Source organism: Alligator sinensis, unplaced genomic scaffold (genome assembly GCF_000455745.1).
Source record: "Alligator sinensis unplaced genomic scaffold, ASM45574v1 scaffold309_2, whole genome shotgun sequence".
In the NCBI taxonomy this organism is placed as follows: Eukaryota; Metazoa; Chordata; order Crocodylia; family Alligatoridae; genus Alligator; species Alligator sinensis.
Window position 1 is genome coordinate 987,217 of NW_005842231.1, and position 21,884 is coordinate 1,009,100.

The following is a 21,884-nucleotide window of genomic DNA, read 5'->3' on the forward strand; positions in this document are numbered from 1 at the left end:
GTCCAACCCCCTACTCAAGGCAGGACCATCCCCAACTATAATATCGCAGCCAAGGCTTTGTCTAGCCAGGTCTTAAAAATCTCCAAGGATGGAGATGTCACAACTAGGGCTGTGTGAAATGGCACTGTTCCGTTTCAGCTGGAATTTGGACAGTTTGACGGAACAGCATTCCATTTTTAATTTAATTTCAATTCAAAACAGCTGTTTCGTTGCATCGAAACAGAAAGGCTGTTTCGACATTTCACTGGGGATGGGATGTCAGCCCAGTCGGGCTGACTCCCCATCCCCCATGCTAGATCAGGGGGCTGCCTCCCCACCCTGGGTGTGATCTAACACAGGGGATGGGAAGTCAGTCCAGCTGGACTGACTTCCCATCCCCAGTGCTAAGGTCTAAACGTTTTGACCAGCCTCGTTTTGTCTCAAGGCTATTTCAATGGCCTTTGTTTCATTTAGATTTTGCCGTTTCGACCTCAAAATGAGTCGAAATAAAACAGCTGTTGAAATTTCATGCAGCCTTAGTCACAACCTCCGTGGGTAACCTGTTCCAGTGCTTTACTATTCTCATGAGAAAGTTTTTGCTTATATCTAAACTAAAGGTCCCTTGGTGCAACTTGAGATAAAACGACTCAGGTTAAAGAATCTTAAAATCTTAAGTCTTACATTTCCTAGATAAGACTTTACCCCAGGAATGTGAAACCTACAACCCATGGAGTCATTTTATCAGGCCTATGAGTTGCTGTACCGGCTCCATGTACCAGCCCTGGCATGCTCTGCAGGCAGCACAGGGGGTCATGTCCAGGGCGCTACAGCCAGGCCGCACCCCATGCCCCTTGTGCCACATAGTGCTGAGTCCAGTGTTGGCCCTAGAGGCTTTGTGCACAGCAAGCCCCAGGGATGGCACATGCTGCACATGGCAGGTGTCATGACCCAAAAGGCATGATTGTGTGTGCGCTTCGGCACCAGAATTATCCCCGCTGAGTTGCAGAGCATTGCACGGGAGAGTTTCCTGTTGCAGAGGAAACTGGTGCAAGGACGTGTTTCCCGCCTTTTCTGCAGCTTCTTTTGCAGGGTGCATTGCTCATGTTGCAAGAGGAATGTACGGTGCAGAAGAGTTCCCACCACCAGTATGCAAATTCGTCCCCCATGATTGGCTAGTGCTAAATTATTCACACATGGCAGCTAATGATTGGCCTGTTAGCCGTATAAGAGGCTTGAGCAGTTTCCACCCAAGCCAAAGAGGACTCCACATCCATCTCGTGGGGACTCTGGGTACACGGCAGGGTAATAGAAACCCTGTGTGAGATCCAGAGGAGCCTGGCGGCCTGATCCACCGCCCACCTCTTCCCGTCTTTGAGCGCGACTTTTATAAGACGTATTTACGATTTCTATTTTGGTGGCTCGTTCACCCAGAGCATCCGGAGCTCTGCACCGTGGAGCCTAGCAACCTCCACGAGACCGTCTGTGTTGTCTGTCTGTAACTGCAACTCAATCAAGTTTTCCTGCCTACACCACTGCCATCTCGGTGTAAGTAAACAATCTTTAAAACTACCGATACGCGTTTGTGCCTAATTCCAGCTCGACGGCCTTCCCTCTCCGACCTGGCGTGCCCGGGCTGCTGGCCACAGCCCGCATGCAGCGCGGAAAAGGGCTCGGGTCGCTCCCGGCCCGCACAGCAGGCAGGGCTGGACTGCTGCAACTGTTACATACAACAAAGGGCCAGCACAGGGTGTATATCCCATGCAGTGCCCCACAGGACTCAGAGGTAGCATGCAGGGCTGGTCAGTGGGGTGCTGCATGGATCCAGCATGCACTGTCCCAGGACTTGCTGTGCATATGACCCCCCTGGGGCTAGCATAGGTACACACTGCCTGCAACATGCAGTCTGGACCCAATACTGCATGCAGCACAGGATCTGGGGCACAGGATGCATACAGCACCTCAGACTGAGCTGTACCCCCTCCCCCCCATGCTGCCTCAACATCAGGTCCAGCCCAGGTGCCATAGCCATTCTACAGGGTTGGTCCTGGTGCGGCCCACAGACTGACTCAAGGATGTTCATCTGGTCCATGGAACTGGGTACATTTGACACCCCAGCTTTAACCAGTAGGCTATCACAAAAAGGTTGGTACCCCCATCACACCTTCAAAATAGCAATCCTCCCTCTGAATAGGGTCCTGGATCTCATACACAGAGGTACCTAACATTAAGCTTTGACTTGGGTACTGAAACTCCAGAAAAGTGCAGAAATTCAAAACACCCTCCTGCACAAATACAGGATGCACTCTAGCTAAAGCATCCCAGACAAATACCCATCCAGCCTCTTCTTGAAAACTGTTGATGAAGATTCCACAGGTTCCCCAGTCACATTGCCCTACTATTCTTAGGAGTTAAGATTTTCTTTTTTCAAGATGTTAAATTAAATCTATTTTGCTGTAGCTTAAACTAATTTTCAAGCTTATCAACGTTGGAAGACCCAAACTAGAACTAAAATCCAAACTGGCCCTTCGTCAATCACATTAACAAACTGTGATAAAATGCCAGAAGGCTGAGAGGATCATGGTTTACAATAAGCTAATTGTGTCTTCACAAAAGAACCATTCCAAGTTGAACCAAAATACTGTTGCAATCTTAATAAAGTTCACTAAATTTTCAAATATTTTTTTCCTCTTTATTTAAACACAAATACATTTACAGCATGCAGGTAAGTTAAAACTATGTGGTGCCTTCCCAAAACCAACTAGGTTTGAATGCATCTTAATGTACTTGAGTTAAAGCACTGTATTCCACAGGTAGACTTGTCGTCTCATGTCAAATTTAGAGTTACACACAGTAGTGAGTCAGTATTTAAATTATGCAAATAATTTAGTTGATCACCAGGAATAAATATTTTATTTTACTGAATTCCTATCTAAGCCTTTTTAGAAAATATGATCCAGAGGAACATAAAAATAAGAACTGCTCAAAGACTGCAATTTAAAATAGCAATACATTTAACATTTCATTACAGACAGAATATTTTAAATTTACAAAATAGTAATTGTCCTGTCCAGATAACCTACCGGAGCTGAACCAGAAAGAACCAAATTGCAGCTTGAAAATTTTAAGATTCAGTTCTTGGTAAACTTTGTAAAGATTTAAAATAAAAAAAGCTTGGATATAAAAAAGGTGATATACATTTTGAGCTACATGCTAGTTAGTTTAACTGCTTAATACACAGCGATGTTCAGCACCAATACCCATGATACATTACTTACAGGAATGAAACTGCCATATACAGGCATGAAAAAAATATCCTGCTTCATCTGAGTATCTCCAAGGAAACTAGTTTTTACTCACTGCAAATTAATACAGGTGAAGGTCTGAAAATTTGCAGTTAATATTGTGAGAAATTCCAGACAAGGCTGTTTCCATTAAGAAAATTCCATTTAAAACCATCTATTTAACTACTAGTTCACCATCCACTTCCCTTGGCACATTGCCTCTCATGCTCCAGAAAGCTTACAATTTTGCAGTTTTTTGCTGTAATTTTTTTTAAGAATAAGGGTCTTTTAATGTTGAAAACCTGAAAGAATTAGGTTTTCTGGCAGTTATAAACAAAATCAGCTTTTGAAATGAAAATTAACGTAGCTAGTCAAGCTGCTGTGAATAAGAAGGAAATAGAAAAGGTAACTTAAAGTCCAAAAATTTTGACCATGCTCCATCATAATACAAACATTTCACTTCATATAAAAAGGTCTCAAAAATTATTTGCAAATCAATGTCTATGTAGGATTTAAGTTTCCACAAAGATGGACAACATCCCAAAAAGTAGTGAGACAACTGATTTAAGACATGGCATTAACTCTTGTATTCTTGAATTTTCACATTAGGTTTCTTCCAACACAATGATTTGGTAACTCATTTCTGTTCCAAGAACAACTTTTCTACAACTATAGTGGAAAACCCCCTCAGAATATCTTATCACTTGTGTAATTTAATTTCAAAAGCTTTGATCTTGATTTCAGCAGCAGATATGGGTGCTCAGAACTTGAGAAACAGCTCAGAACAAAAACATCTTTTATTTTGTAGCCAATTTACAGGACTTTATTGCAAAAAGAAGAAAATATTTGATACAACTACTGCTTGGGAGTAGGTATTTACGTATTCCTAGACTTACAAATGCATTACAATACAATTCAGTGTAGCACAGGTTCCTCCCTTCCACCCTTGGTCCTGACACAGCTCTGGGATTTCTGGCCATATGAGCTATAGTTTCCTTGCCTCCATTATTAGTGTATTTAATTAATTATCCAACTGCTCATTAACTCGTTTTCTCAAATTGAAAGCTTACATTTCAGGTCAAGATTTCCAATATGCACACAATAGTGGAAAAAGTTAAATTCTAGACTCATTTCACTATGTTAATATAGTGAAAATTAGCTATCAGAATTAGACAAATAGGTAATGAGCTCATCAGAATGAAGCAGAATGTTTTCACTCCAAATTATGCTGTGTACAGAATCAGGAACAGGACAGATGAAATTTTCCACTGACAGACTTTTTCTATGTAAATTTAGGTTTACTTTTGTTACTGTACAGTATTTAACTCAAAACAGCCTGATAAACAGGCAATTAATCAAACAGTTAAATAGCCTTGTTCAAACTGAACTCTTTAGTTCTATGGTTTCAAGATTTCAATGCCTTATGGCAGTTGTCATAAGCACACTTCAGTATTCCTACACTGTACAAATATTTCAGTTCTGATGCTCTATGCAGCATTTCAGGAAAACTTTAAGATAAGAGTGCTGTTATAACTCAGGGTGGGACAAGTAGTGTTATTACTTCATGTGGTAAAAATTAAAGTGTATTTCAACATTGTTCCACGTTGCCCTAAGACAGTAAAATGTACACAAATTAAGCTAGAAAATTTGAACTAAGATTTACTTAACATACATTCAGCTTGGCACAGTGCAGACTAAATTTAAGACATGAAAGACAAACAGTGTAATGAACAGAACTACACTTTAACATGTCATTTTTCAAGATGCCGAAATTGCACTCTAGTATTTTTGGGAATCAGTTAGCAGAATTTGTAGAAGGGAAGAGAGCTGTACAGGCCAGGTATAATTTATACAGTTAAAAAAAAAAATCCTACAATCCACAATGGGAGAGATTATTGTCATGGAATGACTCTCTCTGTATGATATCCCATCCTCTTCATGCTGCAGACTTCTCAGCAACTGCAAAGAAAAAGCTAAGTTAAATGAGTAAGCAGATATACATCCCTCAGTGACTTTCAAATGTCTAAAATTGCACACAGAAATAGTCAAAATAGTAACATGCAAAATATTTCTAAATTTCATTCTTGATCTAGGTCAAGAGGGCTATGGGTAGTTTGAAGGAGAACAAGTGTATAAGTCTTTTGGTAGAATCTGCAGACTTGGGAGCAATTTATGAGATTAACAATAAAATGAGTATTATTGGTCAAGAAAAAGAACACCAACCTCATTTGTTCATAGATCCACTTATCTGAGGTGCTATTATCTCAGTTATAGATGAAAAACAGCGCAAGTTAGGGACCAGTGCCTTAGTAGCAAGTTTTATGCAACCAGAGTCAATGGGATGTCATCTGCAAGTGTTATTGACTCTAAATGGAAATTATATTTTTAAACAAATTTAAAAGCTGTAAGTTGACTAGTTCACATGACATTCTCTCCTTAACCCATGACAGAGTTGCAGTAATTCACTGCTGTATTTTTTCTTTATTAAACAATAAATAGAACTGATCATTTTAAAGCTTCAAAAATGTGAACTGCTATATTCCTCAGGCAGACAAGCTAATGTATTTAATAAAATTCAGCCAAGCTAGGCCTCCTTGCTCAAAATTCCCCCAGGCCAACTGACATGTGGTTACCAAGGGTAAAAGCTCTCTCCTCCAGGTAAAATGTAAGCTCAAGGGGGACTGAGAACAATTTAGTGTCAACAGATACATTTCAGCAAAGGCAGGGATAATTTATAGTATTTATAGGAAAGATCCCCCTGAATCATCATGGTCTCTGGGAACTAATCAACTGCCAGGAGGCAGTAAATTGTCTGGGACTAATGCCCAAGTCCTGGAATAAAAATCACATAAGAATTGCCATTTACTGAGTCAGACCATAGGTCCATCTTGCCCAGTATCCTGTGTCATATACAATGGTGGAGTGGATGCTGAAAGGGACCATGAATTTGGTATGACTAGGGTTTTTTTCCACTGTTCCTCTCACTTGCAACCTCCAGGATTTAAGGCATAGGAAAATTCAGAGAGATTCAGAGGCTGTATCCTTAACTTCCATGCTCAATAGCAACTGATGCCCCTTTCCTCCAAGAATCTATCGAATCCCTTTTTTAATCTGGCTAAACCAGGGGCGGGAAATTATTTTGGGTAGAGGGCCGTTTACTGAGTTTTGGCAAGCCATCGAGGGCCACATGACAGGCAGCCCAGGGCAGATAAATGTTAATTTTCTAAATTTTTTAGGGGCCCCGCGGGCCACACAGAATGGCCTGGCGGGCCACATCCGGCCTCCGGGCCACATTTTGCCCACCCCTGGGCTAAACTGTCAGCTTCCACAACATCTGGAAGCAACAAGTTCTACACTAATTACATGCCGTGTGAAAAAAAAACTTCCTTTTGTTAGTTTTCAACTTATTATCTGCTAGCTTCTCATAATACAAGAACTACAGATTTACTATATTCTCTCATTTAGTGACCCCTGTTTACTTTCTTTTGCTTGTGGAGAGAAAGGGGAAAGAATATGATGGCAAAAGAGAAAGACATCCATACCTGCAACAACTGAAGTCAGTAAAAAAGGAAGCTTTGGAAGATTATGTGCTAGTTCCATTTTTCCTTAGTTATACGGTAACATCAGCTAATCTAGTCTTAAAAGTGAGAGAATTCCTGGGACAAAGTATCTGGGATTTAAGGCCCCACAGGGCTCTTTAGGAGCTCACACTATTCTTCAGTTTAAGACACAGATGGTCTTAATGCGGAAAACTAAATTACACAAATGAGAAACATTCAAAATGCAGCCGAGCAGACACGTGCAGTCTTCTTCACAAGGAAGGGACCAACTGTCATGCAGTTAATGAAGCAATAATGCGCTTTAAAAGTCCCAAGTCAATAAAGATATTTAAGCATATTAACCACTGCATTTGATTTAAATGAATGTACACATATGCTTAAAGATGCACATGTGCAGTTTTCATAGGCCCCTGGCAGATGTTACACTTAAGACGTGATTAACCAGTTAATCACATATGAAGTAGTAACCTAGCCATGTGTTCATTCAATTAAAGGGCACAATAAAACAGGTAATAGGTCACAAGACTTACTGCACCAAAAAAAAAAAAAGCGTGAGATAGCTTTGTGGCTGGTTCCCATTAAAGCCTTAAACTAATTAGTGTGGCCACCACCAATCAGGTAACTAGTGCAATATGGCTCCCCCTGCACTGGCAATACCCCCGATCTCACAATTGCATGCCCTGCCATTCACATGTGGCATGGCAGGAGGCATAAATGGTTGGGATTGCGAATCAGATTTCATCACACCTTTAGCTGAATGTTTGTCAGAGACCATAAATACACATACTACTTCAATTACTGAAGCATTTAATAGCATTTTAACTAGAATGGCTTTTAAAGTTATTAAATTATAGTGTGAAAAGATTTGTTTTCATGAAAGCTAAAACTTCCAATTCCCAAGCTATAATGCATGGGATTAGCAAAAGGTAGAAGAACAGCATATGAAAGAACCACCACTCTACATCAAATTGTATTTCTCCTTGGAGGAGGGACTCTCTATCAAATTTAAAAGCAGGTTACCAGTCACTGGGGAAAATAAAAGTAGTGAACAGTAGTGAATATTTTCATCTATTACATACTTGTTGCAGATTGCAGGCATTTTTTCTGTTGTTTCTGTACTGTGTTCATTTAGGAGTGATTCTTAGCCCCAACCTATATTTCATTACATAAAACTTTACTTCACTTGTGTAAAAGGAAGCACCAGTATGAGCTGCCTTCTTACATAGTGTATTCCTCCGAATTAAATAAAAAAAAAACTAAAACAGGAAGTAGCTGTAGAATATTCAAGTGGCTTTATTCAGCTGATTGGATTTTAAACATGAACTATAACACAAAGCTCCCAAAGGACACAGAAACAACTTATGGAAAGCAAGACTTACACTTTATCCTGCCGTGCTCCACCGCCACGCAGTGGGACTGGCTGACTGTTCTGAGTTATTGCACCTCCTCCACGAATTGCACTTGGATGAGTTGGAGAAGCTGCTGGATGCTGGCCAGGACGGATAGGCTTTGCTACAGAAAACAAAGCACAGCTTTAGGAAAATGCATGCCAAGCCATTTACCATTTAATCTTTTATTGCTCCAATTAATCAATCCTGTATGATGCCACTCTACAGTGAATGTTGTTATGGTCTGCAAGTTACCTGCTAAAATGAGAAATACGTTATTTTAGAAGTTCAGAAAAGCGGTGTTTGGGGGATTTTAACAACCAGGCTGTTAGGCTCAGATGCTTTATCTTTATGATGCACTGTATAAAAATAAAAAGGCAGTTTTTTGACTAACCTTTAGTTCTGAAGTTCACAAGGCTCTTGTTAACGAGTTAAAAAAATATTATAAATCAAAAACGCTCAGACAGGAAAGCATCTTGTAAAATTAACAAATACAGAACTGTGAAAAATCAAATTACTAACTGTTACACACTATGTATCTGTACACTCCAGCATTTTTAAGGCCATAACAGGTCAATTTGGTTTTTTTCCCACAAAATAAGCTACTCTGGTTTCTATTTCTGGCATACTTAAGAACTTCTTGAGTTACACAATTATAAAAGTTATTCTTTATCTCAAGGCAAATACACCAGCTTTTTGTCAGTGGCTATATATACACTTCATATCAGACTGGTACTAGATTTGGAAAAGACTCTACCTACTCAGATCTAACTTATAGAAAAACGTTTCTCAAAAACAAGCCCATGACATGTATATATGACTCTCCTTGTAGCAAGGGAGGTGGAGGGAGGGCAGTGCAGAAAGTAAAACCAAAGTGACTTTCACTGCTAACATTACCCTATGCATATGCTTACTGGAGAACTATGGGATGTCTAGTTTTCTGAAACTGAACGGAAATAGAAAGGAGGGAGTTTAAGTTTACTATGTTTAGATGAGCATTAGCTTCTCAGGAGGATTTTCTTGCCTTTTACAGAGTGTCACTTCTGAACAGATCAGGCTGTAGACATTTTCTAATGGATTATTGCCATGCCCCAAGATGAGTGGCAAAAGCCACTCATATCCCATCTTTTTACAAATTTGTCATCACAAGTGTGTAACAAATGTAGAATCGAAAGGCAAGATAGAGACGTTTTGAGTGTACTTACACGTGGCTGTACAGTGCCTTTGCTACTGCGCCATCATTTAGTACTTCCTTTTGTACTGTGCCGTGTCAGCCATGCACAGTTATTTTGGGCCACTACGTCACCATAGCAATGCACTATAGAGGGAGCGTGTTGCTACGGCAACATAGCAGTGGCATCACAGTTTTTGCCAATGGACACTACAGCGCAGTAGCATCCTGTGTAGACATGCCCTTCGTGTATGTTCCAATGTATTACTTTCTTCTATGAAACGTAAACCCTGCCCTTTATGGCTAATGTTTTTTGCAGGCAAGGCTTTCCATCATGTGAAAAATTAAGTACCCCATCACAAATAGATTAGATTAACCATCGTTTATATTAAAAGCTACAAATATAATTAAAATCAGAACAGGTTCTCTATCAAGGTACAGACCCTACCATGTTTTCACAAGTTTCAATTTGTACTATTACTAGCAGGGGCGCCAGCAATTCCTGTACTAGAAATAAAATTTATGCCCACATTATCCTAAGAATGGAAGGGGGAGTGGGGGAGAAGGGAGCAGCCAAAATTTTTTAGCAAGTCCTGGATTCTCTTTACTTACCAATCTGGGCAGAATGTCCTCTTCTAGCCATGTTCTTAGATCTCACTGCTTCTTTAATGCGGTCTACCTCTTGCTGATATCGCTTACGATCACGAGATGCATTTTCTTTGGCTTCCTTCAGTGCCGACTCCAAAGCTTTAACTCTCTCAGCTGTAGCTCTAAGTCGTTTCTCCAGTTTAGGAAGCTCGCAGCGAAGATCTGCATTATCACGTACCAGCTAAGAATATGCAAGATATATTATTTTACTCTGAAAAAGCAAGTTACTTTCACCCTGCTGCAGTGTAACCCTAAAAGAAAGGACAATAACTTTGATCCAACTTTTATTTTATAAACTTATTTGGTTTAAAGTATTTCAGTAATAAAATCCCTTTTCAAAAACTACTCACTACAAATATCACGTAAGTCTAAATTACTCTTAAAGACTTTCACAGGACTATATTAAATGTACCTATTTATTTTATATTAAAAATTGGAGTTAAGCATCCAAGAGAAGTGATGATCCCTTACTTGCATGAACTATTCCCAATACAAATAAAACAAACAACCATTATGCTTTTGTGATGCATCTTGAATAAGCAAGTATTCTTTAGGAGTTAACTACCTTTAGTCAAGTCTTACTGTACCTGTTTGTGGACTTTTGTGAGCTGCTCAAGATTATTCTCGAGGAAGGAAATTTTCTGTTTTTGTGCAGCACTGCCTCCCGTTTCATCTGAGTCCATCTCTGCGCTCTACAGTGATAAGAAAATAAAATAATAATATATGGAAGTCCGATTTCTAATCAACACCTGAACCATTAAAGCTATATTAAGTGCTTCATTTATTTCTACTTTTAAATGCATGCAATGTATGTTCACAAAAGGAATAAGCCTTAGTAGCATCAGTTACCTTTTTAACTCTGGTAGCCAGATCTTGAACAAAGAGCTTCCGAAGGTTGTGCAGAGTTTGAAGTTCTTTAGCCTAAAAATGAACAAATAAGTAAGTTCTCATGGTTCCGAGTTCTTAACCTGAATAAAGAGGTTAACTGGCATTTGCTTGTGAACATACTATACTTACCACAGTTTCTTCCAAACCCTTCAGATCTTGCCTTGCTTGTTCTCGTCTGTCCTGCATAACCCTAAAAGTCAAAGACAAATATACACCTGAATCACTGATGTTTGTCTAGAACAAAACCCACAAGCCTTAAAATAAATATATTTAAGAGGCTCAAGGGAAAAGAGGTGCAATGAATCATCATGCTAGTTTACCTTTAAAAAAAGTTAGAATTCTACTTCAGATCAAGTGGAAAGGTTACAGTGGCTGTTCTCTTAGGTTCCTAATAGAAAGTGACCATATGGAACAAATGGCAATGCAGTCAAAACGAGGGGGCCACGAATGGAATACCAAGGATATTGCCCAGAATACAATTTTGTATAGAGTTAAGTCCTTTAAAGATGAACCAATTCAGTCATCTGAATAGGTCCCGGATCAATGCTTGAAAAAGAGAAAAAAAAGCCACTTGTTTTTCAAATATTACAAGGCTTGTGAAGTTGAGGGCACACCAGAAGGAAATGGAAAACAAAAGAAAGAAAAAACCAAACCCTGGAGAGTGTCAGAGGAAGTAAAGGGACAATAGAGGCTTATTCCAAATGAAAAATTGATTTTCAATGTTGTGCAAGTATTCATTAACTTGTATGCAAACCAAGCAAAGTATTTTCCACTAAACTTCAACCATATTGCAGTGACCCGTCTGTTTACAGCTCTTTCTTATGTAATGCAAGAAGTATTAAATATGCTGCTGAAGCCCTAATGTTTAATCTCTCAAATTATGTAGGACTGCAACTACAGAGATCAGAAAGAACCTAAAAACTTTATTATGACCAAGGATATCAAGAAGATTCTACAGACAGAGTAAGAAAAAAGTGAGAAATCGGCACTTTTATTAGGGAGGGAAAAGTAAAGGTTTGGAAGAGTTTGCATCTTTATGAAAATCCCCCTGCAGCCTTCTAAAGGAACTGGCTAAACTACTCAAATGATTCCACTATTAAGTCACCACTGCTATTAGAATAATTTCTTCTAATTCCCACCTGTGTTTATGGCGTCACAAAAATGGACATACAGCAGAGGTGTATTATTTTTGTTTAAAGTTTTGAATTGTTGCAGTTTTATACTTCTAGCTTTAAGCACTGACTTTGGTCTAGGAAAACATCATGCATGCAGACCAGCATAGTTTATGCAATAAAATTCATTTCAATAACTTGCATAACACTAAGTCACCCAATTCTGACATTTTTAATTCATCTCCCTGCTGCCCTCAACTTCAGTTTCAATCAAGCAGAAACTGCTAGATTAATGCTTCATATATAAAACTTAGCTTCCAAACTTCCTATGTAACACAGGAGTTTAACCTGAAAAGTTCAAGATGGTATAAGGAAAAACTGTTGCAATTAAAGCCACGAGCAGACAAAAAATGAAAAAAAGTCTGAAAGAGAAATTTATGGACCAAAAAAAATATACAATAAAATTCTGATTTACCAGGACTTAAATATTTCACATCACTATAACACTATGGTTTCCACTAGCAGAACTTTTAAGAACACGTGTTGATTTAGGACATTATTTACTGGATCTCAGGGAAACCTTTGGCTGACATTGTTCTTGCAAGATTTTGTTTTGCATTAGTCAATAACTAATTGGCAGACCTCAGAACTTGGACTAACATAACTTCCCTAAGGTTTCAAAATTTTAGGCATATGGAGTTTTACAAGTTTTCAGGAACAATGAACCCTTTTAGGTTTCTTCATTATGGAAAATTATAATAATAATAGATCAAAATAGGATACCTTTAACTGGAACTCATTTAAATCAGGCTGTCAATAAAACAATGCCTTGAATGCTCTGTAATCCTTCCCAACAGAAATCTGGTAAAAATCTAGAAGATGCCTTCTGGCCCTAAACCCAGGTAAATCAATTAATTCTTGTTCAAAGTCTTAAAAGACATTCACTAAGCTACTTCTGCCTAAACCAGTTTTAAGATCCCTGCCCTCCACCAATTTCATACAAGCCACCAATTCAATTAAAGAGTTTGTTTAGATTTCTAATGAAGTTTATACAAGGTTCAGATCTTATACATACTGGAAAACCATGACTTTCACCATTTAAAACTACAAATTACTACAGTTGCTCTGTATAGAGAAAATAACTCTCTCTACACCTTAAAGACAATAAAAGAAAATTCTAATATAGAATCAAGACTTAGTCTGATTTTTATTCTTCCAGCATTGTCTTTATCACTAATATTAAGTAGACCAGACAATCAAACCAACTCATCAGATAACTAATATATGGCAGAAAAGGAACAGTTTTTTGTTTTTTTAAGACTGTTTAAGAACAGTTAGAGGGAAAGCCAGTTTCCATACCACTTCAGGTCAACATCAGGATTCCAAATGTCCTTCCCACTATGCATTTTCATGCCTTAAACATGGATTAGGACAGGGGTTGTCAACCGGAGGCACGCGTACCCCTGGGAGTACTTGGACTAGTCCTAGGGGGTATGTATGGGTGGGCAGGGATGGAGTGAGGCCACCTCCCAGGAGCAGGTCTGGGGTGGCGTGAGGGCAGCGGTACCCCTCCGAGGGGCAGGGAAGCTCGCATGCAGTGGCTGCCACCACACATCAGCTTGGTGAGCTTCGCCACCCCACAGAGGGGCACCACTGCCCTCACCCCAGCCCGGTGAGCTTCCACTCCCCACCCCAACCTGGCCCTGCTCTTGGGAGGCAGCGGTGCTCTGTCCCCACCTCCCTGCTCCATGTCCGGCACGCTAACCTCCCCTCCCCGCTCAGCCGCGCACTCCCCACTTCCCCTGCTCGGCATCCAGCCGTGGGGGGTACTTAAACTAACAAAAGGTTGAAAACCCTCGGATTAGGAACTTACGTAAGTTCATGAAGTTTCCTGCTTTTTTCTTGATCTGTAGTTTTCAGCTTCTCGTGTTCAACTCTTAGACGTTCCTGCTCAAGCATCATCTTCTGATTTTGGCTGAACATGAAACAGTCACGATCAACATGCAAATATGTCGATGAGAATCCTCAAAGACATCAAGTCTGAGTCTTTATTACTCTGAAGCACATTTATTAAAACTAATCTATGGTGCACAAATGACTAAGGAGTAAATGGTACAAAAGGAGTCTTGTTAAACTGTCTGCCTTAAACCTTTTTTTTTTTTTTTTTAAATCAGAAATAGCAGCAACTGACTGACTGTTATGCTGGTTTTGAGTATTTACCAGATATGACCCCAAAACCATAAAATCACATTCAATATGTGCAGTGCTGGAAAGGAGTCCCCTGCTCCCAATTCCGCTGCCCCATAACAATACAAATCCCTAGTATGTTATCTTACTTTTATTAGCCCAAGGGTCTTTGCCAAATGCTAAATATTTGTTTTTTCTTAAATCACCCTTGGGCAAACCATAAATCTGAGTACCAGACTACTGAAAGAGGGATGACACTCGCTTTGCTTAATTTTGAGTAAAATACTGAAGACAGTGAACTGTTCTACTCACTGCTACAAAAGGGTCAACGACTTGACTTCAGAACTATAAATATATTCAAGTCCTAATCAAATAAATGAACCCAAATAAATATTTAAGTAGTTTAGGAATTTGTTAGGCATGTAGTTTAACTGTTTTCCTCAAAAGTCTAATATTTTAAAAGTAAAAGTGATGTCCAACTTTTATCATCATAATTCTTACTCTTGGAGTTCAGTAATAAGTTTCTCCTTTGCATCAACCTCATCTCGCAGGCTGCTAATTTGTTTCTGGTGGGTCTCACGGTGGCTCTGAATCTGCTGCTCAACTGCTTGCTATAAAACAACAACAAATTTAGTTTGGTACTTAAAATATTAAGTTTTATGTAAACTAAAGAAGAACAAAAAAAATAGCTAACTTGCCTTGACTTCATTTGCAGTTTGGACTTTATTTAAGTGCTCCTTCTCCATTTCATGAACTTTTTCTACCAAAAAAAAAAAAAAAGTTTTCAGCTCGGGTATTTAGGTAGTCATAGGGAGGACCAAGATAAAAAATATTTTTCCCTCCCCAATATTTTAAAAATTGAAATATGCAAATTTATTAATAGCTTTTCATATTTAAAATCAATTAAATTACAGTGTTATGTTTTGAAGAACTCTTTCAAATGATGCGTCTCCATATGCACTGAATCTTATTGATGAGGTACTTGCACTTAGAAACACACACTAAGTTATACATATTATTCTGTCACTTTATCCAGAGAGGAAAAACACCAACACCATATTTTCTCCAATACCAATTGCACCATGCTTCCTAGTAATCGTTATATTTAAAGGAAAATCCATACCCTGTGCTCGAAGCTGGACTAGTTCTTCATTAAGGGAATCTACAGATTCTTCCAGTTGCCTCTTTTTCTGTTCCACATTCTGAAGATACTCTGTTAGTGACTTGATCTTTGCTTCATGCTTTCAGAATGAACAGATATTTATTTATATGTAAACTAGGTATAGTCAAATGAAGTTGCATGAAAAGTTTAAGAGCTTTTGGCATATTTAAAAAGGGCAAATAAAACTTCCCAACAAAACGCAGTCAACTTCATATTTCTAAAACAAGTCTTATCTTTGCAAATAGATTGTGTGTGTTGCAGTATCTAGGGTCATAATCCACGTATTGCATTTAAGTAAATATCATCATCACACTCATATCTTGTGGCTCCCACAAATACAGTAATGGGACAAGGAAGGTAGTTGTCCATTTTTTTCTTTTACTCTTATTAAAGATTCCACAAATAAAATTACAAGTCCTAGAGCAGAGCTAAAAATCATATTGGTGATCAATAGGAATAGGGGAGCAAAGGTTTGATCACATGAGTTTGGAAAGATAAAAAAGCATGTTAGAAAACTTTAACAACATTCATATTAAACTAGCCTTTGATCTATTAGAATAATGTTTCAATTTGCTCAATTCTATTGTGATAATTTTATGTTGTGTCTACTTCCTGACATTTCCCTCTCCCTTTTCAAATTTGCCTCAAGAGGGCAGAGTGCTTCTGATGAAGCCACTGCTTCTGCACATTAAAAGAAGTGTGTAACCTCCCCCCACAGAGCTGAAAGAAAGTCAATATGTCCCCTATAACATTGAAACTAATGTTTTATATTTTATAAATGTTAAATATAGAGGAAACAGATTTTTAGGCTAAAAAAAAAAAAAAAAAAAAACTTCTCTCAACATTGAGAGATCCTAAACTAATCAACTGCGCTTACTGCAACAACATTAAGTTCAAGATCTACAATCTTCTTGGTTCCCTTGGTTATATTAGGAGTAATATCTTTAAAAAAAGGGATCTAAACACTTTTGTGCAATACCTGCGTTCAAAACGGAGACTGATGAATTCAAAAATTAAGCATTCATCTGAACAAATGTCCGACTTCCTACTTATTCTAAAGGCCTCTGAACTACTAGTTTTAAAACTGTAAGCTATAGATTAACTTATCTACAGATCTGTAAGAAGACAACCAAATAATGCAGGAATCCAATATAAAAAAAAAGGAGCTACACTACCATATTACCTGTGAGATACGAAGCTGACAAGCAGCCAGCTCTTTTTCATTTTCCTCCATTTTTTTGTTGCTTTCAGTTTGCGTGCTTTCTAGTTGTTTGCACCGCTTTACCATTGTTTTCACTTCTGATTTCATTTTGCTAATGTATAGTCTTGCCACTGTGAATTCCTCATCTATCATACCAGTTCCTTCAGGTTGCTGAAAGGAAAGTTTGGATAAAAATATTAAATTCTATGAAGACTTCATTAAAAGCAGAGTGTATCAGCCAGAAAACAGTGCCCAACATGCAACAACCATTAGGTGGCTAGCTTCAGACTATGTTTAAATTATTACATTTTTTTAATCTTTTGGTACTTTTCAACCAAATTCAGACCAGAAAACAACTTCTGATGCTGTTTCCCTTGGTAGATCAAAACATTTATATTTTCCGTAATACTTACTTGATGGACAGGAAGTAAGTCTGCTTGCCAGTGTGGACTCTCTCCATAGAGATAATGACTTTGTGTTTTTAATAAATAGTATATTTAAACAAGCAATCCTTGCCAAAAAAAAGCCAAACTCAATTAATAAAAATGCTTCTCTGAAGCACTTCTAACTTGTTTGACCTTCTCCCATAACCAAAAACATGGCAAATGACTAGCTGTATAGCCAGGCTAGTTATAAAGCATCTTTACTATGCTGAAAACACAAACAATAAAGCACTTCATAATAGCTACAGAGCATATGAATTTATCATGTTAGTATATTTGGGATATATATGTTCCCTACCTTCACATCATTATTTCCAACTGCAATTCCTATTTCTGCAAGATCTTTCAGTAATGAGGCCATCATCTCCGTTGCTCGTTTTTTCTGGTGGTTGGTCATTTCTTTTAGTTTCTGTAGCTCTGCATCTATACTGGCTAAAGTTACCTAAACAAAGGAAATATCTAAAATTAGATTTTACCAATTTACATAGGAATATTTTTCTCATTTTCTTTGAGAAACCTCAAAACATGCTTACCAGTTATCTTAAAACAATTACCAGACTACAAGCCATGGTTTAACAACAATATTAAAAAGCCAACAACACCCGTTTTTGCTGGTTATAAAAAGGATCTAGAGAAGTAGGAAGATGCAAGTATACTTTCCCCTATTACACTTTTAAAAAAATATTTGTAAAAACTGGTTACTATATTTTGTATTTAATTTTGTACCTTAGTGATTCTAAGGCTCCAAAAGAAGATTAATATATTACACCCAAGGATTTCTACTAGGATGCTGCTATCTTGATTCACAGTCACAATATAACTATTTAAGGCCTACTCAAGTCTTCTATATCTGATAGGGCTGTGCAAAATTTTGCCGAGTATTTTGTTTTGAAGCTGTTTCGAGGTGTTTCGAGCTCGAAACAGCGAACTTGAAACAAAACAAAAGTCTTTGAAACGGCTTTGAAATGAAATGAGGGCACTCAAAACGTTTAAAGTTTCAAAGTAGCCCAGTGGAGGCGAGGCGGGAGAGAGCCAGGGCTGCACTCCGCCTCCCGCTACTGGGCCGAGCTCTGTGGGGCTGGCGGAGCCAGTCAGAGCACAGCCCTGGCTCTCCCCCACTCCAACCAGCTCCACGGAGCTGAGCCTGGTGGCAGGAGGCGGGAGAGAGCCACTGGCCAGGGCTGTGCTCCGAGAGGCTCCACCAGTGACTCTCCTACCACCAGGCTGAGCTCCATGGGGCTGGCAGAGCCGGTCAGAGTGCAGCCTGGCAGCGGGAAGCAAGGAGAGCCAGGGCTGCGCTCCGAGCGTCTCCGCCAGCCCCATGGAGGTCAACCTAACCCCCCAGGGCTGCCGGACTCTGCCCAGGTGCACAGGCCCCCAGATCTGCATGCACGATGACAGGAGGCTGCCGCTGCTGCCTGGAGTCAGCGGCAGCAGTCTTCCTGGCACTGGGCATGGGCTGCACTCAGCGCCGGTCCCAGGTGACAGCAGCAGCCTCCCGTCATCCCAAGCGCACATCCAGGGGCCCGCACCCCCGGGAGGCATCCAACACAGCCCCACAACCCTCCTGGGAGTGCAGGCCCCCAAATCTGCACACGGGATGACAGGAGGCTGCCGCTGCTGGCAAGTGACACAAAAGTTTTGCTTGTCAGCACCTTGAGGTAAAGTTTCCAAGAAACCCTTGCACCTATCTCCTTGAAAATTGGCAGGCTTCATGCCCTTAGAAGGGACTACCATCCCTGCAAATTTCATCCAAATCAGGGAAGAAATGACAAAGTTGAAGGCATTTTCAAAATTCCCCATTATAATCTATGGGTGAAACATTGAAATGTGTCAAATCAGTGAAACAGTTTTGACTAAACGAAATGGAACAGTGCTTCAAAACTAAATGAAATGAAGAAACAAAAGCACAGAAACGGCGAAACGGAAGTCATAGATTCATAGACGCTAGGACTGAAAGGGACCTCAAAAGACCAAGTCCGACCCACTGCCTAGGCAGGAAGGAGTGCTGGGGTCAGATAACCCCAGCCAGATCCCTATCCAAACTTCTCTTAAAGACCCCCAAGGTAGGGGAGAGCACCACCTCCCTTAGAAGCCAATTCCAAGTTTTGGCCACCCTTACCATGAAGAAGTTTTTCCTGCTATCTAGCTTAAATCTGCTCTGTCAGTTTGTGACACTGTTCCTTGTTACCCCAAGAAGCACCCTGGTGAACAGAGCATCTCCAATCCCCCTAATGAATTTGTAGGCAGCCATGAGATCACCCCTTATCCTTCTCTTGCAGAGGCTAAAAAGGTCCAGGTCCCTCAGTCTCTCCTCATAGGGCTTGTCCTGTAAGACCTAATCATACGAGTGGCCCTCCTCTGGACCTTCGAGTCTATCAACATCCTTCCTGAAGTATGGCACCAAAACTGGATGCAGTACTCCAACTGCGGTCTGACCAATACCGCATAGAGGGGAAATATCACCTCCTTGGATCCATTTGTCACGCATCTGCTGACGCACAATAAAGTGCAGTTAGCTTTGCTGATCATTTCATCACACTGACAACTCAAGTTCATCTTGCAGTCCACTATGACTCAGAGATCCCTTTCCATTGCTGTGCTCCTGAGAGGATCACTTCCCAGCCAGTAGATGTGCTGGATATTTTTGCACCCTAGGTGTAGCACTCTGCACTTGGTCTTGTTGTACTGCATCCTATTGTGTACTGCCCACTTTTCTAACCTGTCCAGGTCTGCCTGCAATCGTTCCCTACCCTCCGGTGTGTGCACTTCACCCCACAATTTAGTATTATCCACCAACTTGGACAAAGTACACTTCACACCCACATCCAAATCACTGATGAAGATATTGAAGAGTACAGGTCCAAGGACTGAACCCTGTGGGACCCCACTACCCACATCCTTCCAGGTTGATACCGACCTGTCTACTACCACGCTCTGGGTACGACCACCAAGCCAATTTGCCACCCACCAGACCATGTAAACATCTATGTCACGGCCTCCTAATTTATTTATGAGAACAGGATGAGATACCGCATTGAAGGCTTTGCTAAAGTCCAAGAAAACAACATCCACCTCCACTCATGCATCTGAGCATTTTGTGACCATCATAAAACAAAACCAGATTGGTCAGGCATGATCTACCTGCTACAAATGCATGCTGGTTTCCCTGCTGCATTATTTTTCCCACTGGACTTCCACAAATACAATCCTTCATAATCTTTTCAAAGACCTTTCCAAGGACGGAGGTGAGACTGACTGGCATATAAGTTACTTGGATCCTCCTTCCTCCCCTTTTTGAAAATAGGGACCACATTGGCCCTTTTCCAGTCCTCTGGGACTGGACCCGAGTGCCACAAATGAAACAATGCTGTTTCACACAGCCCTGATATCTGACAAGCAGCCAAAGAACATACTAATGCCATGAGTATAAAGGGCAAAAAGACAGAATTAGTATATCTACAACTCCAAAGGAAAGTTTCTCCAGTAAACAGACCTCTTCTAAGAGAAGAGGCAAGATTTTAACAATAATTGTTTCCAAAGACACTAAAGTGCAAGGTTGTGTGTATAAGATAGTCCCAGGAATTAAAAAAAGAGGGAAAAAAGAGTAAATCTTCACTTCTGCTCAGTGTCACAGAAAATGCATGCTTGGAGGGCTTCTTCCTAATACAACTGAAGTAGAAAGTCTGGTGGAATCAATCTTGTATTTATTCAATATAATCAAGAGTAAGAGGATCAAGTCCCTCCAAGGACCCTTAATTAGTTTCTTCCAAGGAGAGGAGAGTGGGAGGCAGATGTTATTTTCTTTTGAACAAATTTTTATTATTCTAAAACAAGGTGAACCACCTCTGGCTTCCACTAGAAAAGATGCTGAGTGCTATAGAGAGATTTAAGAATCAAAAGGCATAGTCTACTTCTTAGCTGTTGCTTTACTATTGCCCATTTTATAGCTAGAGGCAAGCTGGTAATAGATAAACATACCACCATCTAAGATAATCTATTTCTTCTATTAAGAGGTTTACTACCAGCAGTCAAGTCTTTTACCTTACAGCAGGTATTTTTAAGGCCCTGGTGCTTGAGGATACATACTCTTGAATACTTACCACAATCACCTGAGCCATCATATAAATGGTAGTTAGAAACAAATGCATCATCAAGGGAATCTTGCTTCTGATGAGTGGCCTGGTCCACACCGTAACATATTAACCATGGTCACTCTTTTATACAAAAAACAACAACAACCTGCAACTTCTCTCAGTCTACGCTGATATTTTAGATAGGAAGACAGATGAGACCCACTCCAATCAATAGGAGTGGGCATTTAAAAAGTGAGGGGCAGAGCCACAAAGATATTCAACATTGCTGGCTCTCAGCCCTGAATTAGAGTGCATCTCAGCACTTTATCAGAGAGACTACCAGCCTCAGAGAGTAGCAGAAAAGGAAGCCTTTGCCATTCCAAACAAAATACTTTCTGTAACAGAGAGGCCTGTCACATTTTACCAATTACTTCTGAATATAGCACATGGGTCCTTCCTTTGGGAAGGGTCTCCATTCTTGGTATCTTTATCAAAGCCCTTGCAACTCTGAGATAATATCCAACTCTAAGGGTGTGGAATAAACTACCTTTGAAATAAACCAGAGAAATGAAGGATCATCTTGTGGGGCATTAGTAGTTCTTGTCCAACTCAATATACATTGAATTCCCTAGCAGCCTTTACACACGCGCACACACACACACACACACACACAATACCAATCTTAGCAGTAAATACAAAGCTACATACTACTGAAGAAGCAAAAGCAAAATGAATTCTAAGAAAGTCTTTAAAAACTGAATCAACCTCAGGAAAAGGTATATTAGCCA

At 39.8% G+C, this 21,884-nt stretch overlaps 1 protein-coding gene across 2 annotated transcripts in view; it reads right to left on the minus strand.

The window, feature by feature from the left end:
• Window positions 1–2,654: 2,654 nt before the first annotated feature.
• The window catches only part of KIF5B (kinesin family member 5B), a 52,443-nt gene continuing 33,213 nt past the window's right edge, over window positions 2,655–21,884 (minus strand). Inside the window, exons 15-27 of one of the 2 annotated variants that reach the window (XR_003094936.1) lie at window positions 17,319–17,462; window positions 16,560–16,748; window positions 15,338–15,455; window positions 14,913–14,974; window positions 14,716–14,825; window positions 13,901–14,002; window positions 11,045–11,105; window positions 10,877–10,948; window positions 10,615–10,719; window positions 9,992–10,208; window positions 8,200–8,332; window positions 5,484–5,626; window positions 2,655–5,219 (exon numbers count right to left, since the gene is read on the minus strand). Coding sequence is in view for 1 of the 2 variants with exons in the window: in XM_006027291.1 (XP_006027353.1) it covers window positions 5,213–5,219; window positions 8,200–8,332; window positions 9,992–10,208; window positions 10,615–10,719; window positions 10,877–10,948; window positions 11,045–11,105; window positions 13,901–14,002; window positions 14,716–14,825; window positions 14,913–14,974; window positions 15,338–15,455; window positions 16,560–16,748; window positions 17,319–17,462 (1,320 nt within the window). In the remaining variant the exon portion in view is untranslated. The remainder of the gene's footprint in view (window positions 5,220–5,483; window positions 5,627–8,199; window positions 8,333–9,991; window positions 10,209–10,614; window positions 10,720–10,876; window positions 10,949–11,044; window positions 11,106–13,900; window positions 14,003–14,715; window positions 14,826–14,912; window positions 14,975–15,337; window positions 15,456–16,559; window positions 16,749–17,318; window positions 17,463–21,884) is intronic. The other variant, XM_006027291.1, reaches the window with a different exon arrangement.